The sequence below is a fragment of the Trachypithecus francoisi genome, unplaced genomic scaffold (assembly GCF_009764315.1).
Source record: "Trachypithecus francoisi isolate TF-2019V2 unplaced genomic scaffold, Tfra_2.0 Lachesis_group17, whole genome shotgun sequence".
NCBI lineage: Eukaryota > Metazoa > Chordata > Mammalia > Primates > Cercopithecidae > Trachypithecus > Trachypithecus francoisi.
In genome coordinates, this window is record NW_022681462.1 from 37172965 (window position 1) to 37192676 (window position 19712).

The 19712-nt window shown below is 47.0% G+C and overlaps 1 protein-coding gene across 6 annotated transcripts in view; it reads right to left on the reverse strand.

Annotated features, from left to right (window-relative positions):
* ST3GAL5 (ST3 beta-galactoside alpha-2,3-sialyltransferase 5) overlaps nt 1-16216 on the reverse strand; it is a 55090-nt gene extending 38874 nt beyond the window's left edge. For 2 of the 6 annotated variants that reach the window (XM_033175345.1, XM_033175342.1), the window contains exon 1: nt 15993-16206. Coding sequence is in view for 2 of the 6 variants with exons in the window: in XM_033175339.1 (XP_033031230.1) it covers nt 15993-16074 (82 nt within the window). In the remaining 4 variants the exon portion in view is untranslated. Of the gene's footprint in view, nt 1-11455; nt 11544-15992 lie in introns of all 6 variants that reach the window. The other 4 variants (XM_033175340.1, XM_033175343.1, XM_033175339.1 and 1 more) reach the window with 4 other exon arrangements.
* Between the last annotated feature and the right edge of the window lie 3496 nt (nt 16217-19712).

Genomic DNA, 19712 nt, shown 5'->3' on the forward strand with positions numbered 1-19712 from the left:
ATCCTAATCTATCATAATGCAGATATATGGTATTCAATTGATCTTTTTGTGGGGTTTCTCAACCTCAGCACTAATGACATCGGGACCAGGTAATCGTTTGTGCTAGGGGCTGTCCTGTGCATTGCAGGATGTTCAGAAGCAGCTCTGGCCTCTGCCCACCAGACGCTAGTAGTATCTCTGGTCCTCTTTCTCTTCCCCTCCAGTTTTGTCAACCAAACATGTCTCCAGACATTGCCAAGTATCCCCGGGGGAGGGCAAAATCACCCCTGATTTTAACCATTGGGATCAAGTCATTGTATACCTTAAAATTTCCACATGGCCTTATTATTAAAGTCAATGAGGGTAATGAGACAATGCAATATTGCCTGTGGTATAAACATGGATAATACAAGTTTTAATATCTAATCTTTTTCTAGGTTTGTTTGGATTGCACAATCTTAAAAATTCTTGACTCATCGGGAAACGTGTTTGTGTCCTCACCTGTATAATGGTGCCTAAGCCAACAGATACACATGGGCCTGAATCCACACACTGACCCAGGCAGAGCAGCTGGCCCATGCAGAGTGCACAGCTGTGCACAGTTGTACACAGACGTAGGAGGAAAGCACCCACTCCTGGATTGACACACCGCAGCAGGGCCTCTTTATAACCATCTCACTCCACTCCTGCCACCAAAAGGAAAAATACCCCCACTATACGGTACTTTCCGATTTCAACTGAGTGGGCAGTGTCTCATTTGTCTCTTAGGAGTGTGAAATATCACCCATGAAATCAAAACCACTGAGAAAGTGCTGGTGCTGAGACCGCACCCAACCATTTCCCACTAGCTCCTGGTATTTGTTCAGTTTAAATTATAAACACCCTCACCACTATCTCTACCAGGAATTCTCCAACCTCCCCATGTACAAGAACCACTGGAAGAGGGCCAGGCGCAGTGACTCATGTCTGTAATCCCAGCACTTTGGGAGGGTGAGGCAGGTGGATCACCTGAGGTCAGGTGTTTGAGACCAGCCTGACCAACATGGTGAAACCCCGTCTCTACTAAAAATACAAAAATTAGCCGGCCTGGGCACCTCCAATCCCAGCTACTTGGGAGGCTGAGACAGGAGAATCGCTTGAACCCTGAGAGGCAGAGGTTGCAGTGAGCCGAGATCGTGCCACTGCACTCCTCCAGCCTGGGCAACAGAACGACTCCGTCTCAAGAGAAAAAAAACAAAAAAACAAAAATAAAAATAAAAAACCCAACAACATTGGAAGAAGATGCAAAGCATGCAGATTCCCACACTTCATCCCCAGAATGCCCCACCTGGTAGTAGATCCAGATGAGGACGCTGACTGCGCATGTTAACCAAGTTCCCCAGTGTTTTGTGGGTGCAGCACTCTGAGAAATCCTGCCCACCAGCAAGTTTCTCATAGCTGGTGGAAAGCACGTGTAATTAACAACAGATTTTTAGCCTACATATTTTCAGATTCTCCCACAAACTGGGCAGAGTTACAAGGACCTACCTTTTGCATTGAAAAAAATTAAAATGTTGCTGTGTGAATGCACAATCAACACTGTACTAAGTTTGACCATCAACCAAGATGCAAGCACTTCATTGATTCTCATGCTTTTTAATCTACTTCAAATCTACTATTCCTCTAGTGTTGAGAATACATCATTACCTGCTTTTTATAAATGTAAAAGTGTTAAGGCAATTAATTCTGAGCCCTTGGACTATATGAACATTCTCTAAAACTGTAATGTGCCCGGCACACATGATGGGATTTCGCCAAGACTTTACTGAAGTGGTAAAGATGTCAGGAGGGCGGTTACTCTCAGAGCCCAGTTCCACTTCCACCTCTCTCACACTCTCCTCCTCACTCCATGTCAACCAAGGGCGCCTCGTGCTCCACTTGCCCTTCCTCTGTTGCTCCTCTGGTTGGCTCCCTCCCCACCATCTCCGTTCTGGTTTTCATTCAAAAGCTGCCTTCCTTGACCACCCTCTGTAAAACACCACTTCTACTCCCTCACTTTCCTGCTTTCTTTCATAGCATTCATTGCCACTGACACATATTTGCCTCTTCTCTGCTCTCCCTACTAAAATATAAGACTCCCAGTGTAGGGACTGTCCATTTTGTTCACTGCTGTAATCCAGGAACCTAAAAAGTACCTGGCATATAAAAGGCATTTAACAAGTACCTGCAGAATGAATGAACAGAAGAATGAATGATCAGTGGCCTGCAACTAGATCTCCCCACACAAAGTTAACCCAAATTCACTATGGTCCTAACAAGAGACCACTGTGAAGACCAGACCTTTTAGGTGTCCAAGTATCATAATCATTGGGTGTTTATTAAATGTCCAGTGTATGTGGGACCATACAGTGGGTCTTAGTCCCTGTTTTCCATGTGCCTGGTGCCATCTGGACATTTAATAAACACTGTGTATGTGTTTGTTGAGGGAAGGCTAGGGGAACAGTATAAAATGACTGTCACCCCCTTCCCCCACCATGGAAGAAAATGGCAAATGGATCTTTTTTTTTTTTTTTTTTCTTTTTTGTTGTTTTTGAGACAAGGTTTCACTCTGTCACCCAGGCTGGAGTGCAGTGGCATGATCATAGCTCACTGTAACCTTGAACCCCTAGGCCCAAGTGATCCTCCTGCCTCAGCCTCCCGTAGCTAGGATGATAGGTGTGTACCATCACACTCAGCTACATTTTTAATTTTTTTGTAGAGATAAGAGTCTCGCTTTATTGCCCAGGCTGGTCTCAAACCCTTGGCCCCAAGCAATCCTCCCACCTCAGCTTCCCAAAGTGCTGGAATTTTCAGGCGTGAGTTGCCACACTTGCCTTTTTGTTTGTTTGTTTTTGTTTTTAAGAGAAGAGCAAAGAGATGAAATACTCAACTGTTTGGCTATTTGATAACAGCCAAATCACTCAATCTCTTTGAGGATGTTTGGTGATCTGTAAAAAGCCGGGTTGGGTGACAAGATTTCTGTGGCCCCTTCCTCCAGTAAAATGTTACGATACTCACTCATCTACATTTCAAAGGAAGAACAAGAAATATGAAGCTTAGCTTACTCAATGGATGTAATATGTTACAGCCATCTAGGGGAGAAAACCAGAAAGCTGGAATAAGTGGGAGAAGATGGATTTAAGACATAAAAATGAAAGACAGTGGGGGAACACTGGGGCGGAGAAAACAGAGTGGAGGTTGAGAGACAGGAAATTCTGGGAAGGGAGAACTCCAAGGAAAAACCAGGAACAGGAAGAGAAGCCCAGCATTGTTCTTCCTTCTGCTTCCCGGGGCTGGGGAGTTTCAGACGAACTCCTCTTTACAAATTCTTACAAGCAGACCTACCCACAAAACGATTACAGGCAGCACCTCAGAGATCCTCCTCTGATTCCAAGACCTGCCCCTGCCGCCCGCTCCCCTTCCCACAGGAGAGGTTCCAGCCAGAAGTGTAGAAAGTTGCCCTAAACTGGATTTTAAAAGTGGGGCTGAGGAAGGACCCTCTTCATCATGCAAAACATAGTAAATTCGCGATTTCTGCCAAAACATACAACCTGAGTTCTGTCAAGGTGGCAGAGAGACCCATCTTTAACTGGAAAATGCTGAGGATTTGGATAAAACGCACCCTCCAAGGGCTCCACCAAAGCACCTTGGTGAAGTGCACTGATCTCTGTGCATAAACACCCTCAAATGTGTTTAAATATATTTTAAAACTTATATTCTGCCTGGAAAGCCTCTTTCAGAGGCAGCTGTAGGGCTAGTCTAAACCAGGTAAATGTATGGGTCAGAGCTGGTTGACCAGATGCCTGAGAGCTACAAGGACTGCAGTCCCCTAAAATAGCAGTGACAATGGGTGGTTGGGGGCTAGAAGGAACCTTGTGGTCCAGCAAAGCCACACTGTTAGTGTTCCTCCACCCTGTTTTCTTTTTTTTTTTCTCTCTCTCTCTTTTTTTTTTGAGACCGAGTCTCACTCTGTTGCTCAGGCTGGAGCGAGGTGGCACGATCTCAACGCAGCCTCCGCCTCCCAGGTTTCAAGTGATTCTCCCGCCTCAGCCTCCTGAGTAGCTGGGATTACAGGCGCACGCCACCACACCCAACTAATTTTTGTATTTTTAGTAGAGATGGGGTTTCACCTTGTTGGCCAGGCTGGTCTCGAACTCCTGACCTCAAGTGATCTGCCCACCTCAGCCTCCGAAAGTGCTGGGAGGCGTGAGCCACTGCGTCCGGCCCTCCACCCTGTTTTCTGATGGTACCAGAGGAGACAAAACAAATTCTGCAAAAAAGCTCAGTGTTGTGGGCATGACTTCTGTAATGACCATGGAAAGGGCAGACACTGAGAAGCCCCACGTTGGCTTCCGATGCTAGACTGGCCACAGCACCCACAATCTGGAGGCTGCAGTTTTTAAACTGTATCTTGAAATAATTTCAAACTTAAAGTTGCAAAAATAGTACAAAGAATTTCCATCTGCCCTTTAATCAGACTCCCCAGTTGTTACCATTTTACCACCTTTGTGCTGCCATTCCATTAGTATACCGTGTGCATATTTATTGGACCATTTGAAAGTTGAAGACATGATGACACCTACCCCTAAATATTTCAGTATTTCCTAAAAACAAAGACATCCCCTTTAAACAACCACAGCATAATGACAATTAGGAAATTAACACTGATTCAGTACTGTTACCTAAAGACCTTATATAAATTTCTCCACTAGCCCCAATGATGGCCTTAGAACAAAAACAGCAAGTATATATGTCATTTTCTGTTACAGGGTCCAGTCTAGGATCACCTGGCATTCACTGTCATGTTCCTTTAGCCTTCTTTAATCTGAAACAGTTCCTTTGTCTTTCACGACCTTGGCATTTTTTAAAAGTACAAGCCACTTATTTTGTAGAAAGTCCCTCAACTAGAGCTTGTCTAATGTTTCTTCATGATTAGATTCAATTTATGCATTTTTGGCTAGAATATCACAGAAGTGATCCTGTGCCCTTCTCAAAGCACTTCTCAGGAGGCATGTGATGTTGATTCGATTAAGGGTTAAGGTGGTAGACGCTAGGTTTTTCCACTGTTGAGTTAACTATTTTCCCTTCGTAATTAATAGTGACTTGATGGGAGAAACTTAGAGACTAAGTAAATATCCTGTTTATCGCCAAATCTACTTGTTTCAGTATCGACTGGTAGATTCTTGAAGGAGAAGGATATGACTGTGTGAGGTCAAACAAATTCAAAACTCAGGAATGAAACTAGGGCTGGATAAAACAGTAAGTGATGAACAAAAATTAACATGTAAGACTCGTACCAGACTTAATTCCCCCGTTTATGTTCACTCTTAGCTATTAAAAAAAAAAAAAAAAAGAAATAACCTCTACATTTGCTTTTGAGAATACAAAGTTGGGAGTATGGTAATTTCTTTATTGGTGCTTCCTTGTCTGCTAGAACCTTAGCCTTTCAATTCACAAAGTGTCCAGTGGCAGCAAGAAGAGATACCCAGATCCAGAGAGCTAACAGCTGGAGCCATCTTCACACCAATGCCTAATTTTCCAAGGGCAACGCTGCGTGGCTCCCAGCTTGGTGATTCCCAGCTCAGTGTGGCACAATGTAGGGTGCTACATTTAAAAACAAGAACTCTACTCTCAACTGATGAACAGGTTTAGAAACTCTGATTTGCCTTATCCAAGAAATATTTTTAAAACCCTGTTAGCACACAAATAGAAATTTCAGAAAATAATGGAAGAACAGAACATTTAAGAATCACCGTTATCTTACAACCCAGTGATATCCACTGTTAACATTCTGGTCTGTATTCTGTCAGCTTCTGCTCTTTGCATAGATATATCACCATGACAGGGATCATGCTATCTACACCAGCCTCATTCAAAGTGCATTCCACTTGGGAATGAAGTCCTACAAAAAAGGATAGATTTTTCTCAATTCTCCCAGGAATGATCTATAACTAGAATCATTCCAGAAGCAAGGAGAGAAGTTAATTCATAACATACAATGGTTGCCTGACAGTACTGGGGCAAAAGTCTCCTGTAGAACCTCAGTTGAGAAGAGCTGGCCTGTATGGTTGTCTAATTTCCTTTGTTTACCTAGCAATCCTTTAAATAAAAATTTCATAAGCTTCTTCCATACACCAGGCACTGGGAATATAAAAATAAATAAGACACAGCCACTTTCCTCTTTAAATGAATAATCCAGCTAGGATAACTGAAAATGCCCAAATACTCAAAATACCAAGTAATGCTGTGATAGAGGAGCTACAGTAGACCTTGTGCATCCTGGGCAGGAAACCACAGGCTCCATCAGAGGAATCAGTGAGGCTTCCCTGAGGAGGTTATGTATGAATGGGTCCTTGAAGAATGACTAAGACTCTGGAGACAGAAGACAGAGAGGAGGAGGCATTCCAGACGGAAAGTAATGCCAAGACACACAGAGAGAGGTGTATGCTGGGGCCTGGGGAGGAGTGGGCAGAAGATGCAGCTAGGAAGGAACCAGGACCTCTTATGGTACACAAAGGAGATGGTCCTAAGTGGTTCTTAAGGAGGAGAGTGGTGAGTTCGTATTGGAATGAAAGAGGCCAAGGGACAGGGTGGTCAAAAGGCCACTGAGATCAGTGCGGTGAGGGGTGACGGAGGAGCTGAGCCACAGCCAGAAAGGCCGGAAGGTGGCCAACCAAGAGATGTGGAGGAGGAACGTGCCACAGGACTTGGTGACCAAGCCAGGAGGGGCTATTATTATAGCACTAGGCCAGCCAAGATTCATCCTGTGTAACAAATTCAGGAGGCTAAAGAGGGGGAGGTGCAGGGGAGAAGGTATGCAAGAAGGCTTCAAATGTTACTGTTTCTCAAGATGATTTAATGGCAAAGGTAAGGGTGTCCCTCAAAGAGAAAGAGGCCAGAGGGAGCAAGACATGACCCTAGGAGTAAACTGAAGAAATTGCCCCAAAACTGCCCCTCCCCTAGAGGTCCCACCAAGCTTTTACATAATAGCTCTCCTGTGGTGGGCCTGTGTGACAGCACATTATACACACAGAATCTGCTACGAGAGAACAACTCTGTGGCAATCCCATGAATGCCTCAAATAAAGCAAAATCTAGAAGCTAAATGTTTAATGGAACACTTCCCTCTTAACTCAAAGGAAATACAAGTAGTTGGGCTGAATAAATAATACTTAATAGGAGAAAGTGAAAGTCAGCAGAACTGACCGTTAACAAAAAGCAATTCTGGGATCCAGTACCCAAAGGCTCCAACATGTGGGGCTTTTACTAAACTTGAGCAGAATGGGGAACACAGGGTATCAGATGATGGGAAAGTTTGTGAGCAAATTCTAAAACAATGAAGAGCCCACTGCCCCAGAAAGAGTAAGGGTGAAAGCTCTTAAGGTTTTGGAGCATAAAAGTGATATCACCAAATAGGACCTTAGAAATATTCCTCAGGGAACACCCTGTCCAAGTGGATGGGAAGGGAAGGTGGGGAATTTGCTAGGCAGTTTTTTCCAATAACCCATAGTATTCAGTAATCCTGTATGTCTCATAGGAACAGAAGAACCAAAGGACTCATAGAAAGCCCCAAATCAGAAAACAATAATGACCCTAGAAAAGGAACTGGAGGGACAGTGACTGAGACAGTGATAACCTGGAGTTTGGCAGGACCTGGTAATTTAGGGTTGGAAGGAGAGGGATAATGTATTGTACAGGAGACAAAAGGAGATTTTGTTTGGGCTGCTTAAAACTCAAAACAAGTTACATTTCCATTTCTAAAACCAACAACATATATTCAGGTCTAACTAAAACATATAATTTCCTTTTACGCCCCAATCACATCCCTTTTACTGTTGGCTCTGAAATTCTGGGAAACCAGCATTTGGGCAGGCTCCCCAACAGACATAACAGTTTTTAATTACACAATCCATTTTTGATCAAATAGGAGTATGTGCCTGGGGAGAGAGCAACAAGAAACACATACACTGTCCCTACTTCAAAAAGCTCTCACAGGCCGGGCATGGTGGCTCACATCTGTAATCCTAGCACTTTGAGAGGCTGAGGTGCGTGGATCACCTTAGGTCAGGAGTTCAAGACCAGCCTGACCAACATGGCAAAACCCATCTCTACTAAAAATACAAAAATTAGCTGGGCATGGTGGTGTACACCTGTAGAGTCGCAGCTACTCGGGAGGCTGAGACAGGAGAACCAGTTGATCCTGGGAGGCTGAGGTTGCAGTGAGCCGAGATGGTGACACTGCACTCCAGCCTGGGTGACAGAGCAAGAATCTGTCTCAAAAAAAAAAAAAAAAAAAACCCCACAAAAAACAAAAAACTCTCATAATTTCATTTTAAAAAGGAGACAAGTAGATCTATTTTAACTTATCTATGTTGGACATGGGGGCAGAGTGTCCGATGTTTCAGATTTGGGGTGTATATGTGATATGGTTTGGCTGGGTCCCCACCCAAATCTCAACTGGAATTGTAGCTCACAGAATTCCTATGTGTTGTGGGAGGGACCCAGGGGAGGTAATCGAATCACGGGGGCTGGTCTTTTCGGTGCTATTCTCATGATATTGAATAAGTCTCACGAGATCTGATGCGTTTATCAGGGGTTTCTGCTTTTGCTGCTTCCTCATTCTCTCTTGCTGCTGCCATGTAAGAAGTGCCTTTTGCCCTCTACCATGATTGTGAGACCTTCCCCAGACATGTGGAACTCTAAGTCCAATTAAACCTCTTTCTTTTATAAATTGCCCAGTCTCAGGTATGTCTTTATCAGCAGCATGAAAATGGACTAATACAGTAAACTGGTACCAGCAGATGGGGCACTGCTGAAAAGATACCCGAAAGTATGGAAGCAGGTTTAAAACTGGGTAACAGGCAGAAATTGGAACAGTTTGAAGGGCTCAGAAAAGACAGGAAAATGTGGGAAAGTTTGGAATTTCCTAGAGACTTGTTGCATGACTTTGCCCAAAATGCTGACAGTAGCATGGACAATAAAAATCCAGGCTGTGGTGGTCTCAGATGGAGATAAGGAACTTCTTGGGAACTGGAGCAAAGGTGACTCTTGTTATGTTTTAGCAAAGAGACTGGCAGCATTTTGCCCCTTCTGTAGAAATGTGTGGAACTTTGAACTTGAGAGAGATGATTTAGGGTATCTGGTGGAAGAATTTCTAAGCAGCAAAGCAGTCAAGAAGTGACTTGGGTACTGTTAAAGGCATTCAGTTTTAAAAGGGGAACAGAGCATAAAAGTTCAGAAAATTTGCAGCCTGACTATGCGACAGAAAAGGAAACCCCATTTTCTGGGGAGAAATTCAAGCCAGCTGCAAAAATGTGCATAAGCAGCAAGAAGCCTAATGTTAATCCCTGAGACCATGGGGAAAATATCTCCAGGCCACATCAGAGACCTTCACGGCAGCCCCTCCCATCACAGGCCTGGAGGCCCAGGAGGAAAAAGTGGTTTCATGGGTCAGGCCCAGAGTCCCCATGCTGTGTGCAGCCTAGGGACTTGGTGCCCTGTGTCCCAGTCACTCCAGCCGTGGCCGAAAGGGGCCAATGTACAGCTTGGGCTGTGGCTTCAGAGGGTGGAAACTCCAAGCCTCGGCAGCTTTCATGAGGTGCTGAGTCTGCGGGTGCACAGATGTCAAGAACTGAGGTTTGGGAACCTGTGCCTAGATTCCAGATGTATGGAAAGGCCTGGATGCCCAGGCAAAAGTTTGCTGCAGGGGTGGGGTCCTCATGGAGAACCTCTGCTAGAGCAGTGCAGAAGGAAAATGTGGGGTCAGAGCCCTAATGGGGCACTACCTAGTGGAGCTGTGAGAAGAGGGTCACTGTCCTCCAGATCCCAGAATCGTAGATCCACTGATAGCTTGCACCATGTGCCTGGAAAAGTCTCAGGCACTCAACACCAGCCCATGAAAGCGACCAGGAGGGAGGTTGTAACCTGCAAAGCCACACGGGCAGAGCTGCCTAAGACCATGGGAACTCAACTCTTGCATCAGCATGACCTGGATGAGAGACATGGAGTCAAAGGAGATCATTTTGGAACTTTAAGATTTGGGCCAGGTGCGGTAGCTCACACCTGTAATCCTAGTACTTTGGGAGGCTGAGGTGGAGTACTTGAGGTCAGGAGTTCAAGACCAGCCTGGTCAACATAGTGAAACCCCATCTCTATTAAAAATACAAAAAAAAATTAGCCAGATGTGGTGGCATGCACCTGTAATCCCAGCTACTTGGGTGGTTGAGGCAGGAGAATCACTTGAACCCAGGAGGTGGAGGTTGCAGTTAGCTGAGATCGCATGCCACTGCACTCCAGCCTGCGCAACAGAGAGAGACTTTGTCTCAAAAAAAAAAAAAAAAATTTACTGCTCCTCTGGATTTCGGACTTGCATGGGGCTTGTAGCCCCTTTGTTTTGGCCAATCTCCCCCATTTGGAATGGCTGTCCGAATATGCCTGTACCCCTATTGTATCTAGGAACTAATTAACTTGCTTTTGATTTTACAGGCTCATAGGCAGAAGGGACTTGGCTTGTCTCCGATGAGACTTTGGACTGTAGACTTTTGGGTTAATGCTGAAAGGAGCTAAGACTTTGGGGAAGTGTTGGGAAGGTATGATTGGTTTTGAAATGTGAGGACATGAGATTTGGAGGGGCCGGGAGAGGAACGATATGGTTTGGCTCTGTCTCTACCCAAATCTCAACTTGAATTGTATCTCCCAGAATTCTCACGTGTTGTGGGAGGGACCCAGGGGGAGGTAATTAAATCATGGGAGCCGGTCTTTCCCGTGTTAGTCTCACGATAGTGAGTAGGTCCCATGAGATCTGATGGGTTTATCAGGGGTTTCCACTTTTGCTTCTTCCTCCTTCTCTTTTGCTTCCACCATTCAAGAAGTACCTTTTGCCCTCTGTCATGATTGTGAGACCTTCCCCAGCCACATGGATCCTTAAGTCCAATTAAACCTCTTTCTTTAGTAAATTGCCCAGTCTGGGGTATGTCTTTATCAGCAGTGTGAAAACGGACTAATACAATGTGTGTCTTAGGAAAGGGCTCCCAGAGGAAAGAATGTTTCTGCCCAGGTCTGAATAGGAACTGGAGTGGGATGGGAGAGGCAGGTGCCTCGGGAACAGGGACAGTGGGGACGGATGGCAGAATGTCAAGTGCAGCGTGCCTAAAGAATGCCAAGTGCAGTGTGCCTAAAGGGTCTACCCAGGAGGGCACAGCACCCTGAGACGCTAGAAAAGCAAGTGTCTTTTCTAGCGTCTCAGGGTGCTGAGTCCATGCCACAGGGGGCCACAATTTTACTCTAAGCATAAAAGGGAGCAATCGGTGGAGGGGTGGTTTAAAGTGGAACTGGATTTTGGAGACCTCTCTCGAGGCTGGACTGGAGATGGGGAAGTCCTCTCACGAAGCAGGACCAGTTAGGAGGTTGCTATGGAGCTGAAAGCAAGCGATGATGGCATTGCCCAGGAGTGCACTCACCTTACAGGATGGAGCCATCTCTCAGGTCCCTGAGATCATTCTGGCCAACTTCACCAGGAGCCGTTCCACGGGGCAGGCTGGGAATGCACTACAGACCACAAAGACATGGATACAACAGCCTCATTTACCACCTCCAGGCCAGAGTGCCTGAGTCTGAACCCAGCTCTGCTCCTATGGGCTTAACTTCTGTTCCTCAATACCCTCCTTTATAAAATGGGGATGACAATGGCACCAAACACTTAGGGCTGTGGTGAAAATTATATTAGTTAGTATCTATAACATGTCTACGATAGATGAGAATAAAGTGAGTAGGAAAGCATTTATTTCTTTTTGTCATATATATGTTTTGTAGCATGTGGGTTCACTTGTGGGGGCAGGGAGTGAACTTACTGTGAAAAGCAGAGTATAAAGCAGCTCATTAATAATTTACATAGTGTGCAGCTGTGTTATTAGGTGCATAAGAGTTTAGAAATGGAAACTTTTTGGGAAATTGAAACTTTGATCCACCTGTTTCTTTTCAATTTTTAAAATGTAGTTACTAGAAAATATAAAATTAGATGTGTGGCTCAGGTTATATTTCCACTGGACAGTGGTGATCTAGAGGAAGAAGCCCACATCAGTTCCCAAGTCCTGGGTGACAACAACTAGATTGTAGAAAGTGACAAGCAAAGAGAGGAGAGTATCAGAGGTCATACTTGTCCTACTCTCTTCTGCTAGAGTATAGATTAGAGATGAGAATAAGATGTTTACGAAACGCAAAAAGGGGGTGAAGAACAGGGCAGAAGAGGATAAAAATGCAGAGGCTGAGGAGAGAGGAGGGCTGAGGAAGAAATGATATGTGTCACAGAAAAACTGCCCCTGCTCAGAACTCAATACACATAAACCCTGAATGATGAAAAAGACATGGTCTTAAACACAGCCTTAACGGTCAAAAGACAGAAGTACTATTCCACCAAAGCAGACCTTTCTAATCTGTTATCAAACTGATCCTATCCTATCACATGATACTTAACTGTTATAATTCCAGATGTTAAAAACTGAAGGAAAAAAGGAAAGAATTCACGGGTACAGGACTTGGTGAACCATCCAATAACTTAATTCTGAATATTTTTCCATGCTGTAATAATGGGACAACAAAAATGTCTTACATGGCCTCAAAAACCCAAATAAGAAATGGGCTTTTCCTCTAGGTCACGGATAATTTTGAGCAGAAATGCAGAGAAAGCAGGCCAGAGAAGTAGACATAAAGTATCGGAAGTACAGTGTTATGAGAGCTCAGAGAGGGGGGGGTTGTTTGCAGCAAGAAGGGTGGGAGTTGAGACCAAGCCAGGCAGTTTCACCCGAGAAACACTTCCCTTAGGTCAGAGGCTCTTTAGGAGCTAACGGTTCCCCACAGCTCAGCTTGCCCTGCTGCCTGACCCACTGGGAGACTGCGGCCTATAGGTGACGACACTTACTGAGACCATACACAGCCAAGTAGAAACTGATCCTGACTGCTAGAAGGACTCCTGATTCCTGCCCCAGTGTCCTTAGAACTGTCGCCCTCATCAGCTAACAGTGAGGAACTATCAATGTGGTCATTTCAAAACTGGAATAAAATAGGTGTGCCCAGGGCTCCTAAAACAGCAATACCACGCCTAGGTATAGACCTATCAGAAATGCATACACATATGTACCAAAGCCAGACTCTAGAGTGGTCACAGTGGCACTTTCTGTAACAGACAAATGCTGAAACTGCCCAAATGTCCACTGACAATGCGTGACTATGTGGTATATTCACCCGATGGCCCCTATCACCAATGAGTGAACATGCTTCAACCATGGGCAGCACCATGAGTGACTCTCAGAAACTCAATGCTTAAGGAAAGAAGACATACACTAGCCGGGCACAATTGCTCACGCCTGTAACCTCAGCGCTTTGGGAAGCCAATGCGGGAGGCCAGGAGTTGGAGACCAGCCTGGACAACATGGTGGGAGCCGTCGCTACAAAAATAAAATAGCTGGGTCTGGTGGTGTGCGCCTGTAGTCTCAGCTACTGAGGAGGCGAAGGCAGGAGGATTGCTTGAGTTCAGGAGTTCAAGGCTGATCCTGGGGGAGGCCATGACTGGAGTACAACACAAGGGGAGCTCCCAGGGTCCTGGCCAGTTCTGTTTGTTGATCTAAGTGTTAAGTGCATGGGCATGTTCAGGCTGGAAAATTCATTAAGCAGGACACTTATGGTATGTCTACTTTCCTAGTATCTATGCTATACTTTAAAAAAAGAAAAAAATAAAACGACCTTTGTCTGTCTGGTGTCCAGGTAAGACAAGCCTGGTAGTGTCCTTGAAGCCTCAAAGGTGACCTTTCTCCTGCTCCCTTACGCATTTCACTTGCTTCTCCTTTGCACATGTGCTTAAGTTGGCTGTCTCCTGGGCGAGCCTGCGTGTCACCAACATATTTATGGTTTCCTCCCACACCAGGCCTGTGATTCACCCCACTTTGGATGCCTCTGATAACTTATGCCACCCACACTGATCCAGCCCTTGCTTTTCCTTCCTCAGCAGTTAGGGAGCTCGGAGCATCATTAACGTGTGTATATTCTCAGTTGTTTTACTTCTGCCAGAGCTTCCTAGCAGACTAAAACCACGGAGCATGCCCTTTGGGAGTGATCTCAGTCCTCCATCGTGTCCACAGGCAGTGCGGATTAAATTGCTCCTCAGGAGCCAGGAGAGTGTGGAAGGTGAGAGCCTTATCCCTTCTCCCAGAAACTGCTGGCTCCAAGACACCCACTTCAGCCCTCCAGGACCTGGAATGGGCTCCCACAGAGGACTCACTAACCTCTTTTCATTCACTGCTTCCTGAGAGTCAACCTGCTAGATAAATTCCCCTCACCGCTGTAAATAGTCCCACAAGGCAAGCAGAGAAGAACCAGAGGAGGCAAACCAAAGAACAAAGAGTGTGTTCTTATTCTGCCATGGATATATCCTTAACATTCATCACCAATCTATTTTGATAACATGCAACAATTTACAATTTATGCCAAAATTATAAGAACCGTCCAAAGAGTCGTAAATGTGAGCTCTCAGAATTTATGCCTGCCAGCCCTCTCTCTTCCATGAGCCCCTTCATGCCTTCCTATCTCACCTGTTTCTTTTCTTGCCTAGACGAAGAAACGCTGATCATAACCAAGAATATCCAAGGGTCATTTCATCTTACAAAAACAGCAGCACCCATATAACAGGCACACGGGTAAAAGACTCAAGACATGCTGGTTATATGCTCTCGCAGTTCGTATGAATCTCTCCTTCTCAAAGTGACCGCTGAATTCAGGTGCTTCCAGGCTCTGTGACTAGCCATGTTGGACACTCCTCGAAGCTATCAAGCTCTCAGGATTACACAAGGGAAACCACAACCTGTCCTGACTGTATTCAAGTCTGTGCCCCTTCATGCAGCAGAAATGGATTCCTCTTCCACAGTTTCAGCAGCTGTATCCTTCCGTAGAAAAGGATTAGCAGCCATAAGTCCGGGGGAGGGCAGCTAAACACCAGAGGGCAGGAGACGAGTCTCCTTCCTTTCTGTGACACCCAGCACGGCTCTGGCACGAGGAGCAGGCAACCACCGGTGCCAGATGAAGGGCAGCACATAAAACCATTTTCCCCTTCAAATGAACGATGCCTAATGAAGCAAAGGCCGCATGCATGACTTAAGACATGAGGATATAAAATTCGTCTGCCGAGTCAGCTAGTGATTCTGCAGGACCCTCTATCCTCGCAAACGTATTTTTTTTGTCATTAGAAAAACCTGGGGCCTGGAAGGGACCTCGGCCATAAGGGTAAGCTTCTCAGGAAAGACCAAGAGCCCGAGCCCCACAGCGGGATCAGTGTCTGCCAAGGTCACCAAGCTGGTGTGGGGTAGGGGCAGGGCTCCTCGGGGATGCTCTCGGAAAACCCTGCGTTACTTACACACGCAAGGCGTACAATGAATGCACACCCGCGCCAAGTCACGGCTTACAATTCAGAAGAAATCAAAAGGTCGCCAAAAGCTGTCTTCTCCTTAAGGCTGGCTGCAGAGAGGGTGCAGGGAAGGTCACCGGCGAATTTCTACCAGCGGCCCCACATCACGCCTCCCGGATGGATGCAGAGAGCGGTTTCAGGAGCTGCTAGTAACCCTGCAGGGGGTCCCCTAAGCCCATCCCAGGAAAACGAGTTAACTCGGCTCTGCTAGCTCCGAAGCTTCCAGCAATGAATTAAATCCCGAGCTGCAGCGGAAAGCGGTGGGTAAAGGGCCACTGCGGCGGGACCCGACAACCGGCGGTCCGCCCCACCCTCCACCGCGTCCACACCTGCCCGGGCGCCCCTGCCCAGTCCACACGGCCCGGGACCACGACCCTTCGCCCGCGCCCCGGCCGGACTCGCCTGAGGGTGCCGTGCCCTGGGCGCTGCCCGCGGGGTTCGAGGCGGAAACGCCGCGCCTAGCCGGGCCGGGCAGAGACAGGTCGCCGCCGCAGCCCCCAGTCCCCGGGCCCCCGCGACGCCGAGGAGGGGGCTGCGCCACGTACCTCGGCCGGCAGGTGCCGCCGCTGCCTCTGTCCGCGGCTGCAGGGGACGCCGCTCTGCGCAGCCCGCCGCCTTCGTCCGCATACTAGTGAGGGGGCGCCGGCCGACAGCCAGCCCCGGACCCAACGCCCCCACCCGCCCCCGGCGCCGCGCTCGCGCCCATTCAGCCGGGGGCCGCCGCTCCCCCGTGCAGATGCGGAGGAGGGGCGCGTGGGCGGGGTCTGGCGTCACGAGGGTGCGGAAGGCCAATCGGAGAGCACGATGACTCAGCGGAGGCCCCGCCCCCGGGCGCGCGGCCCGTCCGCCCTGCGGTGCAGTGGGCACTGCCGGAGTAGGGCGCCCCCTGCAGGGACGCACCCGGGGCGGGGGCCGGGCTGGGGCGAGTCCTTCTTGGTTCTGGAGAGGAAATGATAAACAGTTTGTAAAAGCATAAATATTCGTGAAAATAAAAAAATTCAGGAAGGAAACAAAGCTTAAGGCAGTGATTGATAGGTTATTTTTTGGACACAGCTGAGCGTATACTGTGCGCCTGCAACTTTCCGGTGCTTTCGGACCGGACTCCAGTGAAGCCAGTCAAGTCGGTCGACTTCCTTTCAGAGCGGCTGACCCAGCACCGCGGCCGTGTGCCTGTGATCCCTTTCTGGGTTTGAAAAAGAAGATCCTCGAGACCATCCTGGCTAATACGGTGAAACCCCGTCTCTACTAAAAAATACAAAAACTAGCCGGGCGAGGTGGCGGGCGCCTGTAGTCCCAGCTACTCGGGAGGCTGAGGCAGGAGAATGGCGGAAACCCGGGAGGCGGAGCTTGCAGTGAGCTGAGATCCGGCCACTGCACTCCGTCCGGGCGACAGAGCGAGACTCCGCCTCAAAAAAAAAAAAAAAAAAAAAAAAGAAAAAGAAGATCCTAGACACCGAGCCAAGTATGTTTGCATAAACCGGAGCCTCGTAGCTCTTTTTTGTAACAGCTTGGCGCAGGGCAGCTGGTTTGGAGATGTCTCTGTTCTTCCCTTGGTGGGGGTGCCGGAAAAAAAAGTGCTGCCTGGGCGATCGAGGTTGGGGCAAAAGCGTTGCGAAGGAAACAGTGGGAGGACTCTACTTTCACACCTCCCAAAAGGGTTTTACCATAAGACTATTTCTGGATTGTTCTAACGTGAGGATAGTGGGAGCATTTTGAAAACATTGGAGGAAAACCTGTCACTGGGCGATTTAAATCCGGTAAGTTGGCCGAGGCTAGCCAGGCAGAGCAGCTGCCGGGGTCAGCGACAGCTGACCCTTGCAGCTGAATACCTTGCCCTCTTAATCTTGGAGATCAGCCCAAGGTCCATGTGTTACAGGAAAGGGGTCCCGATCTAGACCCCAAGAGAGGGTTCTTGGATCTCATGCAAGAAACAATTCAGATCAAGTCCACAGTGCAAAGTAAAAGCAAGTTTATTAAGAAAGTAAAGTGGTGTCTGGGCACGGTGGCTCACGCGTAATCCCAGCACTTTGGGAGGCTGAGACGACAGATCACCTGATGTCAGGAGTTCCAGACCAGCTGGCCAACATGGCAAAACCCCGTCTCTACTAGAAATACAAAAATTAGCCAGGCGTGGTGGCGCAAGCCTGTTGTCTCAGGTACTCACGAGGCTGAGGCAGGAGAATCGCTTGAACCCGGGAGGCAGAGGTTACAGTGAGCCGAGATCGCCACTGCACTCCAGCAGGGCATTATTGAAAATAAGAGGAGGGACGTATCCAACTAAGGTACAATGCTTGTAATGCTTGTATATGTGGGGAGATATCTTCTGCTACAAGGGTTTGTGATAAAGGATTAATTTTCCTAATTACCATATTTTGCAATAATCAATGTTATTATTTTTAAAGCAAAATTAGGAATGCCTTTGTTCTCCAGATATCAGGATATCTGGACACTCTCAAGTCTGGGTCTGTTTAGTAAGCATTATTAATTTGTTCTCTTAACCATAAACATCTAGAGGCCAGGAATGCCTAACTTTCAGGGAATGCAGCCTAGCAAGTCCCAGCCTCATTTTTCTAGTCTTCACTCAAAATGGAGGCGCTCTGGTTTAAATGCCTCTGACACATGTGCTTGATGCAACACTCTTTACCTCTCTCTGTCTCCCCTGCCCCTACCCTTCTCTTCCAGGTTCCCCTTGTCTGCAAAGCCAGGCCTGATAGCATTATGGCTGTCATGAGAGTCAGCACTATCCCAGCTTCCAAGGATGGGTGTAAGGTGGGGGTGAGGAAGAAAAGGAACTTGAAGCTACCTCCTGCCCTGGCATCACAAGACATCTGTTAAGCCCTTACTACCTCATTCACTCCACTCACATTAGGTTGACCCTCTTGGGCAGCAAGACAAGTAGGCCCCCAAACTTCCACTTCACCAGCCACAGAGACATCCTTAGCTATTATTCTGGATTAAGGCAGAGATCTCCAAACAGCAGACTAAGATCAGCCTTTAGATCTCAAAGCCTTACTGGTATCCCTCCAAGTCAGTGGCTGATCTCAGAGAAGCTTCTGGATAGTGACTAGCAAAGAGTCACTCAGGCTACTTACAAATCCAGGACAGCAACACTTTTTTTTTTTTAAGAGACAGAGTCTCACTTTGTCACCCAGGTTGGAGTGCAGTGGCATGATCTCGGCTCACTGCAACCTCCACCTCCTGGGTGCAAGCAATTCTCCTGCCTCAGCCTCCTGAGTAGCTGGGATTACAGGCAAGGGTCACCACACCCAGCTAATTTTCATATTTTTAGAAGAGATAGGGTTTCACCATGTTGGCCAGGCTGGTCTCGTACTCCTGACCTCAAGTGATCCTCCTGCCTCAGCCTCCCACAGTGCTGGGATTACAGGAGTGAGCCACCACGCCTGGCCTAATTCTTTACTTATGCTGATTGCTTTGGTCATTCTCATAGCAGGCCTTGTGGTTGCCCCCAGCATCCATCCACCCTCCTCCTTTGTGATATAACATACCTTTTAAGTGAGTTTACCACAGTCTATGACAGGGTTCTGATTGGTCTAAGCCAGGGTTCTCAAAATGTGGTCCAAAGACCTCTGGCAGTCCCTGAGGACCTTTCAGGGGAACTCTGAAATCAAAACTATCTCATAATAATCTAAGACATCAGTTACCTTCTTGACTGACAGCACAAAAACAAAGGTGGGCCAAACAACTGGTACCTTCAGAAATCAAGGCAGTGGCAGCAAAATTATTAAAATCTGAAAACTTGAGTCATGGCTTTTTTTTTTTTAGATGGAATTTCACTCTTATTGCCCGGGCTGGAGTGCAATGGCACAATCTCAGCTTACTGCAACCTTCACCTCTTGGGTTCAAGCAATTCTCCTGCCTCATCCTTCCGAGTAGCCGAGATTACAGGGACCTGGCACCACGCCTGGCTAATTTTTGTATTTTTAGTAGAGACAGGGGTTTCACCATGTTGGCCAGGCTGATCTTGAACTCCTGTCCTCAGGTGATCCACCTGCCTCGGCCTCCCAAAGTGGAGTCATGGATTTTTATTATTTAATATGACAAAACGAAAACTACACGTAAAGTACTTTTGCTGCAAACAGATGTAAGATAGTTGTCTATGTAACATGGTTGTCTAAGTGAGATCATTTTCTAACTTAAAAAAGCACATGTGCAATTGTTTGAATTGCAAGCTGAACTTGCTGTTTTTCTTTATGGAACACCATTTTTACTTGAGAAAATGTCTGATAAACTATGATTATTCTGAC